This window comes from Pteronotus mesoamericanus, unplaced genomic scaffold (assembly GCF_021234165.1).
Source record: "Pteronotus mesoamericanus isolate MK-2021 breed Mesoamerican mustached bat unplaced genomic scaffold, CSHL_Meso_final contig_42, whole genome shotgun sequence".
Classification (NCBI taxonomy): domain Eukaryota; kingdom Metazoa; phylum Chordata; class Mammalia; order Chiroptera; family Mormoopidae; genus Pteronotus; species Pteronotus mesoamericanus.
Genome location: NW_026555157.1, coordinates 5,732,185 through 5,752,559, shown reverse-complemented (window position 1 = coordinate 5,752,559; position 20,375 = coordinate 5,732,185). Strand labels below are relative to the sequence as shown.

At 37.1% G+C, this 20,375-nt stretch overlaps 1 protein-coding gene across 1 annotated transcript in view; it reads right to left on the bottom strand.

Annotated features, from left to right (window-relative positions):
• The window catches only part of MORC1 (MORC family CW-type zinc finger 1), a 165,759-nt gene that overhangs the window by 36,660 nt on the left and 108,724 nt on the right, over positions 1-20,375 (bottom strand). Inside the window, exons 17-20 of the mRNA XM_054577233.1 lie at positions 17,588-17,726; positions 6,989-7,054; positions 5,617-5,856; positions 1,066-1,173 (exon numbers count right to left, since the gene is read on the bottom strand). Of these exons, the coding sequence (XP_054433208.1) occupies positions 1,066-1,173; positions 5,617-5,856; positions 6,989-7,054; positions 17,588-17,726 (553 nt within the window). The remainder of the gene's footprint in view (positions 1-1,065; positions 1,174-5,616; positions 5,857-6,988; positions 7,055-17,587; positions 17,727-20,375) is intronic.

Here is a 20,375-nt window from a genome sequence, read left to right as displayed (position 1 = left end):
ATATATTTTATGACAATGACTTTCTGCTGAAGGGCACAGAAATTGGGATAAAGTCAGAAGACTTTATTGGCTCATTTGTAATTGAAATCTAGTCTACAATTCCAAATAGCATCCTGAGGTACCTTACCTAAAGACATGTACAACAAGCCAGACCCTTTTCTAAATACTCTCACTCTATTATCATGTCAAAAAGAGCAACCATCTAGGTGTCTATAGTTATTCTTATTTAAAGTTTAGCTATAAGCTTGTTGAAAATAAAGGTAAATAGCTAACTCTAGTGAGTAATAAAATTCATGTTCTGATAAAAAAATACCAAATATATTTTTCCTGGTGTTAAATTCTATTGTCTAAGTGAACTTTGTATTGTAATACAAAGGACACGATACAACATAATGGACAATGTCTTTAACGTAACTTCACAGATGAAATGTTTCTCAAATGGTCAGTCCTTGAGTCCATTCTTCCTAAACACCAAAGGCTGTTACACCTAGTTCAGTGAGGCAAAGCAACTCTTTTGGGGTTTACAGTAGAATAGTCCAGATATGTAGCTGATTGATATTGACTATCAAGTAAGAGTCAGGGATGCTAAATCAAGGGAAATAAATGGAAAGTATGTCCATAGTTTTAAAATAGACTTTTTCTTAGCAGGTCTTTTGTCAGTAGCCTAATTTAAGTGAATCTGGTGAGAATTCATATTACAAATTACAGAAAGGTTTGTATGATTTGGATTTGGTGCATACGGGTTTTGGGATGACCTTATAATTATTTATATAATTTATATGTATTTACACAATGTTAAAGCTTTCACACCCTAGTAACTATAATGAAAAGCATCACGAGTTAGCAGTCAGGAGGTATTAACTCCAGTTTTATTCCTACTAGTCTGTGTACCCTTGGGCAAGTAACTAATTTTCTGAGTCTTTTTTCTTCAACAAAAAACTAGATCATTTAATTAAATGTTTCAGTTACTTTGAGGCACTAATGTAAATGCCTCTTGGATTCTTCTAATGTTTATGAACATGAATAAATCTCAAGGTGTCATTTAGTCAGTAAAGTTTATCTCACCAGGATTTTATCTGGATCACTGTTGCCGGTTTCAACTTCAATCACAGCCTTACAGTCCTCCTGCACAAAATTCTGATTCTGCTTCCATTTCATCTCCCAAGAAGAGGCCTACAGCAAGGTATTAACAAAGAATATACAAGGTTTATGTAATCTGTGGTATATATTAAACTACCTTTATTCACCCTCTATTAATTTCTGTACAGAAGCAGATTTCTGTAAGATAAACAGAGGAAATTCAATTTCTGATATTTGCCCTCAAGAAGCATATGACTTAGATGAGCATATGTAAAGGTTAAATAACAACAGACAACAATTAAAAAAGTATCGTAAGACAAATTAAGTATGAAATGAGTAGTGTGGGCTATGGAGCTCAACTGTGAACCAAAAGGCTTATATTATTTTGCAAACGATCTGCATGAATTACTGCCATATCCTGTATAGATAATGTCTCATATGGATAGACACATTGTTCTTAATATTTATGTAGGTGTTGCTGGGCAGAATAAGACATGCATTCATTTCAAAATATCTGTGATGCCTTTCTCTTATTACGTAATTAATTAATGGATACTAGATATGCCTAGTACTATGTGAGATACTTTCTTCTGATATTGAAAGGATGTCCTCATACTTGAAAGGTATGAAACTGTTAGAATGGAAAATGTATGATGTAAGGAAAGGTCTCCTTTGATTAGAATGGCTTGAGGTGGACTCTTAGCTTCCTGAGGGCAAGAATTGTGTCAATCTCTGAGTCCTCAGTACCTGGCCCAGAGTAAATGCTTAATTATTTTGTTTGTTTGTTCAGTAAAATTAATTAACGAAAGAATACTAAGGGGAAATTAAAAAGAATAAAAAGTTGCAGATGAAGTAAACAATATATTATATTATTTTTACTGGGAGCCCTGTTTTCAAGAAATGGGAGAAAAGCTGTTTGTGAAAAAGAAAGTGTAATCTTCTGAGAAACATGGGGTGTGATAAAAACAATTCTCTAGGAAGAATGGGTAATTCATTAACTACCTGCATTAGCAAAGCAGAACTGTGGTGCAAATGAGCTAAATCATTTGCTAATTCCAGAGCCATTTTTATCAAGCTTTTGGAACACATGATAAGATTTACTCCAAGCACTTCTGCCTTCCTAATTCCATCTACTTAAGCTAATATTAAAATTAATTACACTTCCTGAACCTCCTCTGATGCTGGTAATGCTTAGTGTTGTGTTTGCTAGACAGAATATTAACAATTTACTGCAAATAACCCTCAAGTAATTGAAAGTTGTTTCAATTGCAGTTTAAAACCTGATTAAATTCATTTTTCAACAGCTTATAAAAAATTACAGTTCCCTGATCTATCCACCTCACTTTTTAGCTTTTTTTAAGTATAAACTATCTTCTGAAGTGAAAGGACCTTACCTTTCCAAGAGGTGACATATAACCAGTCTCTCTTTCTTCACCCTCTGCTTACTAATGAATTCATTCTAATCTGCTACCCTCTTCAATCCAACAAAAACAATAAAATCCTTCCTGAGATCATCCCTATTACCTCTAAGTCATTAAGCCAATGGACTTTTTAGAGGCTTTTATCCTTTTGACAGAATTCCACCTCTCTGACCACCTCACCTTGGATTGCATTTTATCTCCCCCCACACACATACCTTTGGCTTTAATAATAAAACAAATTCCTGATTTCTTCTCTTCCTGTTCTGGCAATTCCCTCACAATCCCCTGTGCACACATCTTCAGACTGTAACCATAAGATGTTAATATCCCTCAAGTTCCTACCTGCTTGTTCTTTCCTTCTTACCCTTACTACCCACTTGGCATGTCCCCATGGGAGTTTTGAACTGTGTAAGCTGAACTCGTGCTCCTCCTCACAATCCCAGCCACCTTCTAGGATTCCCTGTTTCAATGAATGGAATCACCATCCAACGAGGTGCAAGAGCAAGAGATTCTGCTGTCATTCTTAACATTTCCCTATGCTTCATCATCTATAGCCAAGCTGGGTCAGTGTTCCCTCTTCAAACAACACAGAAGGAACAATAGTATGGATTTTGTTGTGTATAATGCACACTATTTTGCCCAAATTTTTGAAGGGAAAAATAAGGATGAGCATTATACATGAGTAGTACCTGAAACACTTTTTGCCTGTTATGTTTTGTAATTATTCACTACATAAAATTTCTTGTACCATATGTTCAAAAATAAATGTTAAAATTCCTTTATCATACAAAAAAAAAGCATCTAAATATAAATAAATCACTGAATTTAAAAAATTAAAATGAATGATTTTTTTCCTTGAAAGTTTGGGCCAAAAATGTGGGTGCACATTATACCTGGCAAAACATGGTATTCACTTCTCCCCACTCCCTCGCCATCACCCAGCCCACACTAGGCCGTTATTTCTCCATGCGGCCACTATGATAGCCTAACCGCTCGCCTGCATTTGCTCCTATCTCTACTAACCCTTCTTCCATACTCAGCCAAAGCAATCTTTTCTAAAGGAAAATCTAATCATGCCACTTCCCAACTTGAAACTCTTCAATGGTTTCCCATTGTTTTGAGGATAAATGCAAAACCTTTTATCAAAGGCTATATATAGGGCCTGCATGGTTTTGGCCACTCCATACTCATCTTACACCATCCTCTTCCAATCTCTTGGCCCGTCGTGGCTTAGTTGTCTTCCCAAGGTGCTCTGTATTCACCATGTTCCGTCTTTAGCAAATGCTGGTTGCATTGCTTAGAAATGCTCTTTCCCTCCTTGTATCATTTTAATTGAAATTCAGTCATAAAAGTTCAGCTATCACTTTTTCAAGGAAGATTTCCCTGTCTTCTCAGATAAGTCAAATTCTCCATTATAAGTACTCATGCTACTAAGTCATACAAACTGTCACAGATGCAGTTTATATTTATCTGTGTAATTGCTGGATTGTCTCCATGTAAGTTCGATGGGGCAGAGATCAGTTATATATACACTATGTGAATATTTAAATGATATATATCTTGTATGTATATACATATACTATACTAAGTATATACACATGTATGTGTATGTACATATATGTATAAACACATATGTATATATACACACCCATGCACACTAAGTGAATCATGTCATATTCCAACCCTTCAGCACACTTCAACCTCTTAATCATTTATGTGTTTTTCTAGCATGCTACCTACCCATAAAATATGCCAACAAACTGCAAACCTTGAAATTGCACAATCAGTAGAAGTCAGGATAAAAGAATAAAACTAGTTTTTATACAGGGTATTACTAACATGCAGTATTTTGGATATAGCAAGGGTTGAATAAATATCTGCTGAATATATGAATTTGTATGTATATGATACAGAATTCAAAGTAAAATTCTGATGATCGCAGGCAGGTTCAGCTTGGCTTCTATTGTCTCAAAAAAGAAAAACAAGATTTAGGGCCCAAACTTCAATTATAGGGAAATAGAATTTAAATATCTTAAGAGAATGAGCTACCCCAAAACAGAATGAAAAAAAGGCTGTTTTAGGAGGTCTCCATCACTAAAGATTTTCGAGAAAAGCCTACACACCATTTGCCAAAAATATTACAAAGGAATGTGTTAGATATTTCTGTAATGTAACTATTGTTTCAGAACAATTCCTTCTGAAAGAACAATGCCTAACTTACCTAGTCTCCCACAATGCGTAAAACAGTATCTTACACAGGGCAGAAGTTCAGTAGATATTTGCTGATTGAATCAGTTTATTGCTTTCAGAACCTATGGCAATTCATTTTAATATTTTTTTATGGTGGCCCATATCCACCCTTGAAGGATGAATTTAATTTCAGAAACAGGAAAAAGGCATTAGAAGTCAAGTCTGATGAACAAGGCAGATAAACTAGGCAATAAATTTTGGCTTATAAAAGATTTAAAACGGTAGTGACCTAATAATAATGTCTGTGATCGTTCAGCATTGAATCTGGCACAGGGTAGATGCTCACTCAGTTCTGGTACCATTATGGTATAAAATGAATCTGAGGGCTGACTCTCAGAAAGGATTTAAGCAAGGGTAACATTTTAAGAATGAAAGTACAGTGATTCTTTTAAGAGAAACAAATTCATTTGGATATGTGGACATTCTCAGGTGGTGCATTTGTTGAAATAAGTCTCAACACTAAATGGAATTATATTCCATTTTTCCAGAACCTTAACTACACAGGAACTACCTATTATAGGCTTTGGTTAAGCATTTTTGCTATAAAGCATGTAAATGTAAAATTCTCAAGTTTACAGGTTTATCCTGTATGAATGTGTCTCTTAAATACACTTGGTTGAGCTCTCCATACACTATGCTGATGTGCCGATATTAATAATTTGACTTTTTCTACAAAAGTGAGAACTCAGGAAAAAAAAAAAAAAAGAAATTGGGACTTTGTCCAGGAAACTCAGATTACAATGTGTATGCTTTAATTAGAATGCTTTAAATATGTGAAAATGAAGCAAAATCTTTACCAAATGCTATTTCCAAAGGAGATCAATTACTACACATTTGGTGAATAAGAAAAGAAAAAACAAAACACCTGGGATCTCTCAGCAAGTCTGACATCTCCTGGCAGGGCTGCCGGATGTCTTTGCTGTGGTTTCACTTTCTTCTGTGTAGACTTCACCATTTTAGCCTCTGAAATGTACTCTACATCCAGGTCTGTCCCTTCGGGGTTTCTTTTCACGCCTCTCTGGCTGACCGAAAGCTCAAAGGACGCCAGAGACTCATACTTGAAGTTGTTACCTGAAGGCCTGATTTTCTGATTTTTTGTATTTTCCTTAAACAACAAAGAATATGTCTTTATTTTTTGGTAGTCAACTTACTAATAATTAATGACCATTTCTCTTAAAACTTTATTAACAATTACTAATAAAAACCTTTTAGAAAGCAGAAGCTTAGAAGCAGAAGTATACCACTGTACAGGCTCATTTGGAATCTGACCCAGCAGAGCTGGGCTGAGTTAACAAATCTAATTTTGAGGATGCAGAAGACCCTAAATTGAGAACAGTGTGCTTCCTGATTTCTTTCCAGCAGAAATTTACATGCCTTTGGCTCCCTGGTGCATATTACAATATTTAAGCATTCTTCATTTTTTAAAAAAAGCTTCAAGATTGCACAGCCTCACCAATAATTATTTAAGGGGCCCCTTTCAGTTTAGATGCTCTCATTAGTGGAGGCTGGCTAGTACAAGGGGGCCTGATGGTTTGCTGAAGCGTGATAGATCAGGTGTCTTAGGAGCAAGTTCAGGGTGCCACTTTTCTAAATGTTGGCTGGGGCTTATCAATCCCATCATCTGCCTGTAGAAAAATGTGAATAACTAAAAGTATAATAGAGTTTTCCATATTTTTTGTATGGCTGATGTAACTGAAAGCTTTATATCTAAAGATTTAAAAATATTCCCTCTACACTTTAAATTTTATATAATAACAGACATTTGAGAAATATAATGTAAGGTGACATTAAGCAAACATAAGAACAATGTAGGAATTACACATACAATGTATGTCTAGGTAAATATATATCCACAGACAGCATCAATCAATCACTCCAGGTCTCTCATAGAGATCTCTCTCTACATATGATTAAATATATAAATATTTATTTAAAGAAAATATTCAGAGAAAATAGATTAATAGAAAATATTGGGAAAAATAAATTTAAATATTTTAAATGGTCATAGCTCCAGGAAGTAAGTCTACAAGTGATTTAATATTTTTTATTTATATTTTATTTTCTGAGTTTTCCCTAATAAACATGCATCGCTCTAATAAGAAAAAAATTATGACAGTTAAAAAGTTCCTTAGTGCTTCACTTTCTGAACCTCATAAACCATGACATTTGGCCCTTGATAAGTCTAATCCTTCATGAGAAACAACACACAATGGCTCAGTCTTATGTTAATTACTCACCTTAGGTGCTGAAGTTTGGCAGATGGGAGTGAACTCAGCAACTCTGCTTGTTGGTGTAAACTGAGACTATAGGAAAAGTCATTAGACAAATATGAGTAAAAATATCTTTCAACTGGCCTATTACAATTAATTCAACATTCTTCACTTTTTTTATTAAAAAGTTTCAAGATTGCACATCCTCCTCAATAATTATTCAAGGTGTCCCTTTCAATATAGATGTTCTGATTAGTGGAGACTGGATAGTACAAGAAGACTTGATGGTTTGTTGAAGTGTGATAGATCAGATATCTTACGAGCAAGTTCAGGGTGCCACTGTACCAAACACCATCTCCACAGGCCTCAACTTCCCTTTCTGGAGACCCTTTTGTTCCCTACTTTGAGGGCCCAGCATTTGAAACAAATTCTGATCTTCAACAATAGCTCTGTCTACCTCAGAGCTCTAGGCCTGAGCTTCAAGGGACTTTTGAGGGCAGAGTGGCTTTAACTGTGTCCCTATGCACGGGACGCTGCCTTATCCACATCACTCAGCGACTGCCTTATCCTCAGAGACACAGCTGCAGAGAGAGGAAGTGTTTGCTTTCCCTGAATAAGAAGTACCTTTTAAGTTAAATCTGATGTGATAATTGTTACCCTAAAATGAAGAGATGTTAATGAAATACAGAGGAGATAAAGAACAATGCAGGCTCTGCACCCTTCACTCTTCATGGGCTGAAACCCTTGTTAGGGGTCCACTTGTACCTCCTTTTCAGCGCAGCCATCCCATTACCTTTTCCTGTTCCATTGTGGTACCCAGCTCAGTCCATTTCTCTAGCACAGAACATTTACCTTGCTCCTGTAAGTACCCTATCCCTCAAACTGGAGTCCTGACTCTGATTAAGGGTCGGATGGACCTGTTCTCTTGCTGAAAAATTTTTGGATGTTTATGGCCTGCGCAGATTTTCAAATGGTGCCTTTTCCTCTACACTCAGATCCAAATGACTCTTGATGCAACTTATAAACTGCAGGTATCTTCAAGACAACCCTTCCAAAACTGAATCCATTGTTTTGCCTCTGTACCTGCCCTCACCCCTAACCAGTACTTCCTAGTGCATCCCCTCTTAAAACCAATAGCATCACCAAATTCGCAGCCATCAAGCTCGGTCATCTTTGGCTCTTCATCACTCCCAATCCCTTCCACCAATCAGTGATCAAGTCTTGTGAATTTCTACACTTAAATGTTTTAAATTCAAACTTTGCACTAGACTCAAATAACCTCACTTTTTAAAGGCTTTTATCATCTCTTAATTGAATTATTTTCTATAATCTCATTTTCTTGCTTCTAGTTCAGAGACTTCTCTAGACCTGTCATAACCACTTTGTACACAATGTTATTCCCTTCATTAAAATAGCAGAAGGAGGAAGAGTAGGGAGAGCTGGCATTTTCAAAATTAAATGCATATGATTAGAATCATCTGGTAAGTCTTTTTGAAAAGCTACTGATGCCATATCCTTACACCCTGAAATTCTAATTTAATTGTGTGGAGTGGGGGCCTGACATCTGTATTTTTCAGAGCTCTCCAAGTGATTCTAAAATGCAGTCAGGATGGAGAACCACCAGCCTAGATGATAGAGTTTTATTTCTGCAGCACCTAGCCCATGGAATGGCACATACAGGCATTCAAGTTTATTAAATGGGACCAAACAGCCCCTAGCATAACATATAAGCCACTTTCAAATGGCTGCACCTAAACTTGCTAAATTCCTCTTCTGAGCCATTTCCCACCCCTCTGATACCCACTTTGCCCTCATAGACTTAATGCCAGATCCCTATTTTCCAGGTTCTTTTTCATGTTCTCATGCCTTTGTATAACCCACTTCCTTTGCCTGCAGTAACTTTCCAATCTTCTCCATTTGTTAAATTTCACTCATCCTTCAAAGTCTTGGTTCAAATCTTTCACATTCTGAATACATCCACCAATTTCCCAAAGGAGAATTAATTGTTTTACCTTCTATGCCTCTGCATTATTTCTTTTTAGATGTCTACATATATAGATGTCTATGAGATAATATATTCTCATAGAACATACATTTCTAAAAGTCTATATTTTAAGTCTACTTAAGTCTACTACTCCATTCTCCATCTGTCCAGGTCCATGTCCAAGTAATAAGTAACTACTGTTGCTACTTTTCTTGTTTGTCTTCCCAGAGATTTGTTTATATATTGTACATAAGCATATGTAAAAAATTTTCCCCACTTTTTGGGGGCAGTGAAAAAAATGGTAGTATATTATATACATAGTCTACACCTTGCTTTTTTATTTAAGGATATATCCTAGAGCTCTCTCTGTTAGCATTGAAAAGGCTTCTTCATCTCCTTTTTCATTGTATTCTAAGGTATTGTACAATGTTTTGTTTAACCAGATCTGTTGATAGACATTTAGGTCTTCTCAATATTTTAATATACAAAATATGTTGCAATGACTTGTAAAACAGGTCATTTTGTAAATAGGTAACTTCGTATTTGTGTGAGCACATCTATGCGTACATAATTGATATCTAAAAGTTAAATTTCTGGATCAAACGGTATATACATTTGCAGTTCTGATAGGCATTGCTAAATTGTCTCCACCTGGCTTTTTTGGTGGCCTAGAATAGAGTGATTCTTGTAAATATTTCAAGAGCACTTAATAAAAAGTGGATTCTCTATTTTGAGAGAACAGAGTTTTATATATATAAATTACAAATACAGTATTATTGTTAAGTATTCCTAAACTGAGAGAAAACTAAAGTTTCTCATTACTAGTATGATTGTCTCTTTTTCCATTTATCATTTGCAGGTTTTGCTTAATGAAACTCAACACCACATTAGCTAATGAGAGAGACTGGTAATTGATACATCTTCATTGTGAACTAATGACTTCAGCCTAATTAAATACCCTTCCTTCCACTAATTGTTTTCCCCTTGAATTTCAACATGTCTGATTTTAGGATAGATCCCTATTTTATTTTTGTATACTATCTGAATTCAATCCTTCTGAATTACCATTTTAGATGTGTGCTTTGTATATAGTACAGACATGATCTTTGTTATGTGATAGAACCTAAAATCCCTTATCTTTTATTAAGGTAAGCTTAGGTCATTTGCATTGATACCATATATGTGTTTGGTATTAGTCATCATATTATTTTATTTTGTTTTTATAATTTCTTTTCAGTTTTTAATGATGCAGTCCATTTATATTTGTTTTGTGTAGGTACTTCTAATATTACGTAGGTTTTTTCCTATTGACTAACATCATAATGATAACTTTATGTTTCTATTTTAGATAGTATCCATAAGTTTTCTACTCTAAATAGGGACAAAATTTACTTTCTCTTCCCTCTTTTCTTCCACTCTCTAATATTTATTAATAATATTGTATTTGTTGGTGTTTATATTAGAACCAAAATGTATGCTTAAATTGCTTAAATGATGTATCTTAAATCTGCTGGCACAGATCAGGCAAACAACTTACCTTTCACCTTTTGTTCTTGACCTCCTATTTTTGTTAGCTTAATTATTCCACATTTCTAGGATATTTACACTCAGTCTGGTGCCTAATGTCACATATGTTTTAGTCTTATTTCTAGTTAAATACAATCAATGCTTATTTCCAGGTCTTTGGTGTAGAATTTTCAGGTATTTCTTGGCTGGTTCAAGTATGACCTCTAGTTATTTCCTCAAAAGAAGTCATGAGAACAATATTTACGGAGGGTTTCCCCCCTATTTTCAAAACTATTTGTAGACTTTTTATTTTACAATGGTATGGTGAATATAAAATTCTTGATTTATACTCCTTTCCTTGGGGATTCTTGTAGTTTACTTCACTACCACCTGGAGCTGTCATTTTTATAGAGAATTTGAAGCCTAAATTTTTTTTCTCCTATAAGTGATTTGATCTTTATACCTATTCACCGAAGAATTCTTTTTCTTTACAGTTCAGTAACTTTACTAGAATATGCCTTGTTGTTGACTATTCTGGGACAGTTTTCCCTACCATGCAGTACACCGTTTCAAATATGTGGCTTCAAGTTTTATTTTTTCCCTGAAAACTTGAAAATTTTTCCTGATTTCTATCTTTGAAAATGTGTTTTTCCCTTACTTTGGGGGGGGAGGGGTATTCTTATTATGCACACATTTAATCTTCTTTAATTAGGTATGTGTGAACACCTTTAACTTCTCTCCCACAGTCTCGAAGGAAAAAAATGTCCATCTTCTTACACTAACTTAAACTCTCTACCTGAGTCTTAGTAATCCCTTCTTCCTGTCTTTGCTGGAATTTTCTGTACCAGCTAGGCCTCATCTCTATTGTGAATTTTCTCCCATTTCACTGGCTCCTTTCTCTTGGTTCAGGTCCTAACCACAAATTTACCTCATCCTTAACTACCCTCCTAACTCCAACCCTATCTTCTCTGCCCCTTCAGTAAAAATTTCCTAAAGTAGCTTATTACTTCTGACTCCCATTTCTTTACTGTTCACTGAATCCTCACCCCATCTAGCTTACTCTATGAAACTTATCTTGCTTATGTGAGAAATGGCCTTTAAGTTATAAAAACCAACGGACCAAGACAATGAGAAGACAAGCCACAGCCTAGGAGAAAAATGTTTGCAAAAGAAACATCTTGTAAAGGCCAAAATGTTGTACCAACCACACAAAGAACTCTTAAAACTCAACAATAAAAAACAAACAGTTGATTAAAAATGGACCAAAATATATATGTACCCCTATGTTCACTGCAGCATTATTTACAATAGCCAAGATGTGGAAACAACAAAACTGTCCTTCATGAAAAGAGGCACATACAAACATGGAATACTACTCAGCCATCAAAAAGATAAACCATTGCCATTTGCAACAACACAGATACATCTTGAGACTATTATGCTAAGTAAAATAAATCAGACAGAAAAGGACAAGAACTGTATGATTTCACTCACATGTAGCATATAAAACAAAAAGTAACAAAGAACCAAACTTACAGATACAAACAATGGAATGGTGGTAACCAGAAGGGAAGGGGGTGGAGAAAGAGGATAAAAGGGATCAAATACTAGGTGACAAAAAGAAACTAGACTTAAGAGGGTAAGCACACAACTGAGGAGTCTCTGGGAAGGGGAAGGATGATGCCACCCTATTATGAGGCAAAGGTCATAGACAAACACCAGTTAGTTCTCTAGGACTGGATTAGAACCCAGGTGTGTGAAGAGACAACCCCACCCTTGGAACTCAAAATCAGAACAAGCTGGGTCCTGAGTAAGAGGGGAGATTAGGTCTAACATGATAGGCAGCAGGAACCAAGCTCAGAGGGGAAGACTCGGGAGTGCTGGTGCTCAGAGACACAGGCTCAGAGGCCCAGGGTTTCCTTAGAAGGGACCAGTGGGCAGCCTGCCTTGGAAGGAAGTCAAATACCGGTACCATAGCCTGAGCAGACTCAGGGAACAGGGCGTGAGGTGCAGCCACAATAGCAGACAGGCTCTGGCTGTCCCCAATTAGCATGCACACTAATTTGAGAACTGGCTGTACAGACAGTTCAGGTGCTTATGGAATTTTTGTGGGGCAGAGATCAAATAGGCATACTTGCATTGAAACCCAAATTAGTATTTCCTCCATTAAAAATCATTTCAGGCAATATACCTGAACCTCGACTTATTTCTCCATCTCTGTGGATGGAATAGAAATGACTGATTGACATGTGGCAAGACTGCCAACTACTGTCAAAGCGACTTCTGTCCCTCTTGGAGTAAGAATGAGCTCACTCGGGACACACATGGGCCCTCGCTGGCAGCATTTGGTCACTCTGTGAAACCCGGGAGCAAACAACAATGGATGGTATTGCTTGGCCCCAATCTCCAGGGCAGAACAGGCTGATCGATGAAGCCAGGAGCAAGGAATACCCTGGTCTCACCACGGCACACTGCCCCAAAGCCAGACTGTTTGATGGCCCTCTAGCTGCTGCTGCTGTCCCCATTTAGTAAACCAAGGATGCTGTTCTATTCTGCAGATAATGTGACACCGATTCCTCAAGAAAGAATAAGAAAATAGCCTGGAAGTGAAACAGCTTTTCTTAAATCCCTACTGTGCCCAATAGTGAGCCAGGACTGATGGTGAGAGGTACATGAAAAAAAGAACACATGATGCTCGCTTTCCAGAAACTTCTGAACTAATCTGTCAGGAGCAATTTGTTTAATGTCTCATTTGCTATTCTGTGAACACAGGGCCCACAAGTGTGAATATATTACACATTTTCCCTTTTGGAAAAGCAATGCATCACCATAGAGAAATGAGATCTTTGTAGCAAGAGTAATAAGGTAAAATATTTCAACTACAGTGAGTGTAATAGCCTCTTGTTAGACAAAGGTCTTTAGGTGTCATAAATTTTAGATTATGGCAGTTTATGTAAGGATGCTGGAAAGGACTCTTGATGAACAAATATATTTTCTAAGACATCTGTCTGTGTAGTTAAACAGATTTGAAATCTCAGCATCCTACACAAAAATGACACATTAAAAAGATTAAACTGTAAATGGGAAGATGTGTTCACATTCTTCATTACAAAGCTGTACTCAGATATGCCATTTCAATTGGAAAACACAGCTAAACGTGCAGCACGTCTTCTCTGCTGCACATTTGCTGCGAAAACAACCAATGTGGGGCTTATCAGATTAACTGTTTCATTTTTTTTTTTTTTTTTGCATCCACGTTAACACTACAAAAGAATAGAATGCTTCTGCTGGAGTTCTTTTCAACAGGCATGGAATTTTACACAGGCTATTCATTTGATCTAAAGACTATGAATATGACACATAAAATCCAAATACCGTCTCTGTACTCCCACGCAAATGCAACACTTTATTTTGACCAAGTGTAAGGATGTTTTGGTTTCCAATAACATGTGCAAAAGGCTTTAAGTGTAACATATGTGGAGTCAACCAATCCGATCAAATGAAAAATATTTTTGGACTTATTTGTAAAGAATTCTGCATAAATCAAATGCCTTTGATCCTTTGCTCTTTTTTTTTATAAACACGTATTACATAAAAGACCCAGGTGTAAGTGTTGTTGGGAATCCAAAAGAGAAATAAAAATGGTCCCTTCTTTCATAAAACTTACAGTCTAATATAGGAGACAAAGGATACAAAAGTAACTACAATACCAGGTAGAAAGTAAAACATGCTCGAAGAAAGGCATGCATCGAGGACAAGGGAACATGAGAAAAGACTTCATAGAGGAATTACATTTGTTTCAGACCCTGAAGGATGGGAAGAGGCGAGATGCCACTTCAGACAGGAAGCAGGAAGGAGGGCCCTCTGGGCAGCACAGAAGCGGAGAGCGCACGTGAAGAACAGGGCCAGCACCATGGAAGAGCCCCATGGGAGGGAAGAAGCTAACGCCAGAAAAGTAGTCAGTGTCAGGGGAGAGAGAGCCTAGACTCACTGTAGGAAATGAAATTAATTGATCAGAAAAGATGTACCCAGAAAGACTTAAAGAGTATATAAGCAATATAGTACATATGCCCAAACATACTGATCACAGAATCATACTACACATTAATATTTCGTAAGTACAAATGGGTAAATGCAGAGAGTGCTTCATTCAGGGAATCAAGATACCATCTTTCTTATAATGATTGAGAGCATCAATTGGCTTTAAAGTGGCACCAAAAATAACTCCCTGAATGAAATGTATCCTAAACTATATTTCTTCTGTATGATCATGACATATTCATCTTTGTCATACAAAAGAAGGTGGAAGAGAATCTAAACTGTGAGTTAAAACTGAAAAAGGGGGGATATTGAGGACTGGAAAGTCATCATAAACCTCAGAGAAACTGATTTTATAACTCTACTTTATGGTTTTAAATTGTTGTCTGGGTCTACTGAAAAATAGAGTAAACATTATCCAGATAATATGCCAATTAGTAGCTGAGCAATCCAAGAGACACAGTGAAAACGGCAATGCTTCATTGTTTGGCCAGCAGGTGGCACTTGTCACTCAGTACAGAAAATGACAGGTACTAAGGAATGAGCTGAGCTGGAACCACGCAGTTCAGAACAGATTACTCACTCATTTACTCAGAAAGGAGAAAGTGGAAAGGACTGTTTCAGAAGCGCAGATTATAAAGAGGGTGTTGGCTTGCTGATGTCGCATATCAATTATTGAATTTGAACTCTCCTATTAGGTTTATTGGGGAAAACTTAACGTTTTTCCCTTAACAAATATGATTTGCAATACATCAGTTTGTTGCCTTTGTAAATCTTCTCAGGTCTTTTGTGTCTGTATTAATCCTGTGACATTATGAGATCAGTGCTAGAATGAGGCAAAAAGGAAACAAATTCCAACTTCCCCATTTAAAAATGTGTGACTTCAGTCAAGTTATTAGACTTCTTTGAACTTCACTTCCCTCTGTTGTTGTAATTGTTTTAACTAGCTGTAACATGGTGGGCATTATGTACGATACCATCTATTTAAAGGACAGCTCTAGACCCAGCTACTTCATTTTCTCCTAGAGGAACAGGCCCAATCACTGGAATACCTCTTTTATCAAAATAGTTTTCTAACTCATTGTGAGTATTCTCTAACTAAGGCGTCCTGTGGGTGTTGCTCCTAGTAGTTAGACTTAGTCACTCTACACACTAGTGGGGTGGAGAAGGGCTGTAGCTGCTGATTTCTGCTGTTAGTACCATAATATTACCTTGCCATTATATTCCTCCCACTCGTTAGTGACAAAAACCCAGAACCACAGAATCTAAGTTCCAGAAGGTCTTTGATTTACCTAGTCAACTCTTCATTTTTTAGATCTGGACAAGACAGTAAGAAATGGGGTGTGCAAATTTAGGTCATTTTTATACTAGCCCCACAGGTCTGGTCAATGGATACGTGGGCATTGATAGTGGGATGCAGGAGAGGAACGGGACGTGGGAAGACCATAATTACACGTCACGCGTCTAATTATTTCCAGATACAGAGATGCTAGGCTTATTTTCACAACAGGGAATAAGGAGGATGCTGAGGGGGTCTCTGTCCCTTGAACTGGTAGGAGAAAGCTTCCATTTGAGTACTGCTAAACTTTTTATATCTGAAACAGACCGAATCTATAAACTTGGTTCAACTTTTTATGAAAAAATCAACTACCAAGAAAAAAAGAATAAGCAGAATGGATGGCCCAAATCTGTTATTCCATCAGCTACCATTGAAATCTCTACCTGACTAATGAATAAAACATCCAATCCTAAACAAATGTAAGGTAATTAAAACTTTATGATTGGCACTATTACTTCCAAGGGTCAGCTCTGGTCTTCATAGGGAAAAATAATCCAACAAAGATAAAAGCAATTCAGGGTGCGCTGAATGCCTTCACAGAGCTGCAAGGAGTGGTAAACAAAATAGGAAGCAGAACAGATTAAGACATTCCACATCGGAAAGATCTGACCTCACCTAATTGTTTATAAAAATAACCGCTGGCTCTCACGCCTTTCTTTATTTCTGACCTGTTATCAAACCCATTAATAGAGGCTCTAAAACTGTAAAAAGTTGAGCTGCTTTCAGGAACACAAGGAACGCACTGGAGAATGCATTCCCAAAGTGACTCTCAGTATTTTCCCTGAAGAAACCCTGAGACTTCAGCCTAAAAGGGAAGGGAGGGTTTCTTTTGGCTGTGAATCCAGGTGGTAGCTGATTTGCAGGCAGATCTGTAGCAAGGTGGGAGAGGACAGAAAGTGAAAACTGGGGTAGGAAAAAAGTCACCTTCTAAAAACCCATGAGTATAGATCATAAAAGGCATTAAGTCTAGGGGGTCTTAAGTCCCTCTCCACAAAAGTTTTTTTATTTGAATGAGCATTTTACGTCCTGACATCTAGAGAGGGATCAGACATGTGGACATACACCGCTGACCTTCTCAGGTTCTATTTGAGGAGGTTGACATGCTATACAATCAGAAAAGTTAAATTTGGGTGTTGGATCCATAAAGTAAACAGAGATTTAATGACTTTATTAGATCAGAGACAATATTTCTGCATGCCACCTTTTTTCCTTCACTTGAAGTTGTCATGGATACCTACATTCACTGATAGTAATGTTTTACTTATTACATTTTCTTAACTAAATACGATTCTGAGTTTCTGTATTAATAGGCTAATGTTTTTTTAAAAGAACTCTTTATCTGAAAAACCCACCCTTAAGGAATAAATAAAAACAGCCCATTCTTTGGAGTCATACAGATCGGTGTCCCCATCTGGACCACATGACCTTTAACCTCCTGGCTGACCTCTAGGAGGCTCTGTGTGCATTTGTAGAATGGAAATAAACTCCCCTATTGTTCACATGCACTGCAGAGTGGTTGGACTTAGATATCACACATACAGTATTTTTTAAGAACTCTTGTCCCTGTCTGGACCCCTGGGGCACTTGTGCTCACATTTAGAACAGTTCTTAGATCCAAATTTAAAAGGAGGAGACAAAAGGGGACAGAAAATAGAGGCTGACCATTTTACCTGGGTAAACCACATCAGTCAATTTGCACACATGAAACCAACAGCTCAAACATCAGGGTAGATTTTGGGAAGAATTAATAACTGCTTACTTGTAGCTGCTGTTCTGCCAGTCGATTCTGATACTTTTGGACTGACTCCTGAAGTCGCTTATCTTTCTCATTTTTTGATGGTGATACTGTGCTCATGGTGCCCAGAGGAATGGAAGGTAAGTGTTCTTTCTGCTGACAACTTTGCAAGCAACAAGTACAAGAGATAATAACATTAGGAGGAAATATAAAAATATTTACTGTCTATAAAAGATTATTCACTTCTACAAGGACTTACTCTTTATGTCGTATATCCAAAATCTGAATATAAGGGAAGAGCACTGTATTGATGACTTTAGGTAATACATGACCTTAAAGCTCCAATTTGTGTGAAAAAATAGCTTAATGGAAAAAAAGAGCTTAATGCAATATGTGAAAGGTAGTATATATTTACCAGAATGACTCTTCCTTATTTACTAATGCTTCATTATCTTACATTGTCATGAATGCCACTGACTGCAAAAGGTTTCTAGATAACTAAAGCTTATCTTATTACTGCTAAACATTTTTTCCCCAAAAATATTAGCGACAGAAATCCATATATCTGTCCACAATACACCAAATTATTCGGCCTCTGGAACACATGGATCCTTTGCACGGTGCTTTGGGGTCACTGTGAAGACCAGGGACTGCTGTGATAGTATGTTCACTGACAGCCTTGGGGGCAGAGTGGAGTCCTTCACTAAAGAGCCCGCCCCAGTCCCACCCGCCCTGCTTCAACAGTCTTCTCTCCCTGCTGTTTTCAGTGCATCTGCTGTTGATGATCACTCTGCTTCCCAACCTTCCTGAGGGGCTGTTTCTAATCACTAGTGTGTTAGAACATGTATAATATCATCAAGTAGAATTGTGTGTAAATCAGTAACAGGAGGTGAACGAGGGTTTCCCTTGTTATGGCTACGAAAAACAGTAATGACTTTTGAGACATGATTTGGAAGGTTTGAGGCCCTTTTTTCCCCCCTACTTTTGGTTTTGTGGCTATGTTGTGGGAGCTGAGTAAGCTAGGCTGTTGAAAAATTGAAAGATTATATTGTTCAGTTCAGTATCAAGGCTTTGCAAGGATAAGAGATTCAACTTCCAATGGGCATGGCTTTCATTCATGCCTGGGTATGTGCAGTGAAGGACAAAATGTTAAGGTCAGTTCTTAGAGCCTGTGTTAAACAGGGTTTTTCTATAGGTATCAAAAGGAGGAGGGCAGGACAAAATAAATGTACATTAGGTGAGGAGAGGGAGGAGAAGGTTGAGAACCCAGAGAGGGCCTTCTCCCAACTGAAATAATACAGGAAAAAGTAAAGCAGATCAAACCCATGATTTCTCTGCTTTGGGGCAGCTACAGCTTGTATTTTTCTTGCCCCCACCAACAGAGAAGAATGACATACAACACAATTAAATTCAAGTACTATAGTGAAAAAAATAAAAACAATTCCACCCACATATGGTATTTGTTGTTATTATTCCTTTCAAAGAAAGGCGGCAGATGCACAAATCAGGGGACACCTACTGTACCTGCAGCCACCTGTAGTGCTGAGGTGAAGACTTCTGTGAGGTGGTACCTAAAAGGCTTCCATTTCATGGGAGAAAAGAACCTTGTGGCAGCGTTAACTTTTTATTCAGAAAAGGGAAGCCACAAGTATTTTTATTAAAGTGTGATTCATTCGTTTGTATTCAAAAATTTTTGGAAACAAATTAAATTTTAATATACAATGCAACCTATAGATAGTTTTTAACATCCTTTTCAAAATTCAGTCTTTTTTTGGTTCAAATGATAGTCATCATTTTTACTCTGCTGGTGCTCCCTCTTTTCAATGCAGATAAATACACAGCATGAATGTAACGAAGTGTACTGATAGCCATTTCTTGCGTACTGTGACAAAAACGTCTACCTTCCCTGTGTGCTTAAAGTGGGAAACAAAAAGAGGCTTCGGTGGTCTGGAAAAAAGGGCTCCTCTTCACCCGGCCCGAGCCTCCAACTCTGATACTACTATTTGTAAAATGGTGTAGTTGTTGTCACCATAAAGGATTAGACTGGAATTAGGCTTTCTCAAATGTAAAGGATGCCTTCAGAGAGGGGCTGTGGTAAGGCAGAAAGCATCCATGTTTTGCCTTAAAATCATGGCTTTAAGTTTTAACCCTAAGGAGGCATCCTGGACAAGTCACTGGACTTCTCTTAGCCTCACTGTTTTCAGAGAAGCAGAGAAAGCCATGGGGTTATTGTAAAGGTGAAATGAGATAATATATATAATTGCTATATAAAAAGAGAGCTGTTATTATGTTTCCTACCCGAGTTGTGGTTACACACATTGTTTATTCAAATACTGTTCACTGGCATTAACCCTGCTGACAACTGGTAATTAACTACTTACAATAAACTATATTTTCTGTAAATGTAGATAACACCACTTTTCACCCCATTACTCTGTCCTTCCATTCATCAAATATTGCCTAATAAATAGTTATACTCTACTTTTCATCATTTCAACACACCAACTTTACATGATTCTATCCCAATCCAATGGCACGTATTCATCAGGGCTTGTCTAACAATCATCTGTTTCAGAGTATATTCTCAAAGCCCAGCCTCCAGTACTGAATCAGAGGACCGTGAGAGATCATTAGATCCATTTCCCTTCCCCTGACAACCACCGTATCTACTTGCTGTCAATGGTCTCCTATAAGGAAGCGTCAACTCCTAGGTAACTGCCTTTATAGTCAGGAATTTTTTCTTTATATTTCCCCTCAATCTCTTGCTGTCACTTGAACCCTATTTTTGTCATAATCTTTTCAGTGGATATAA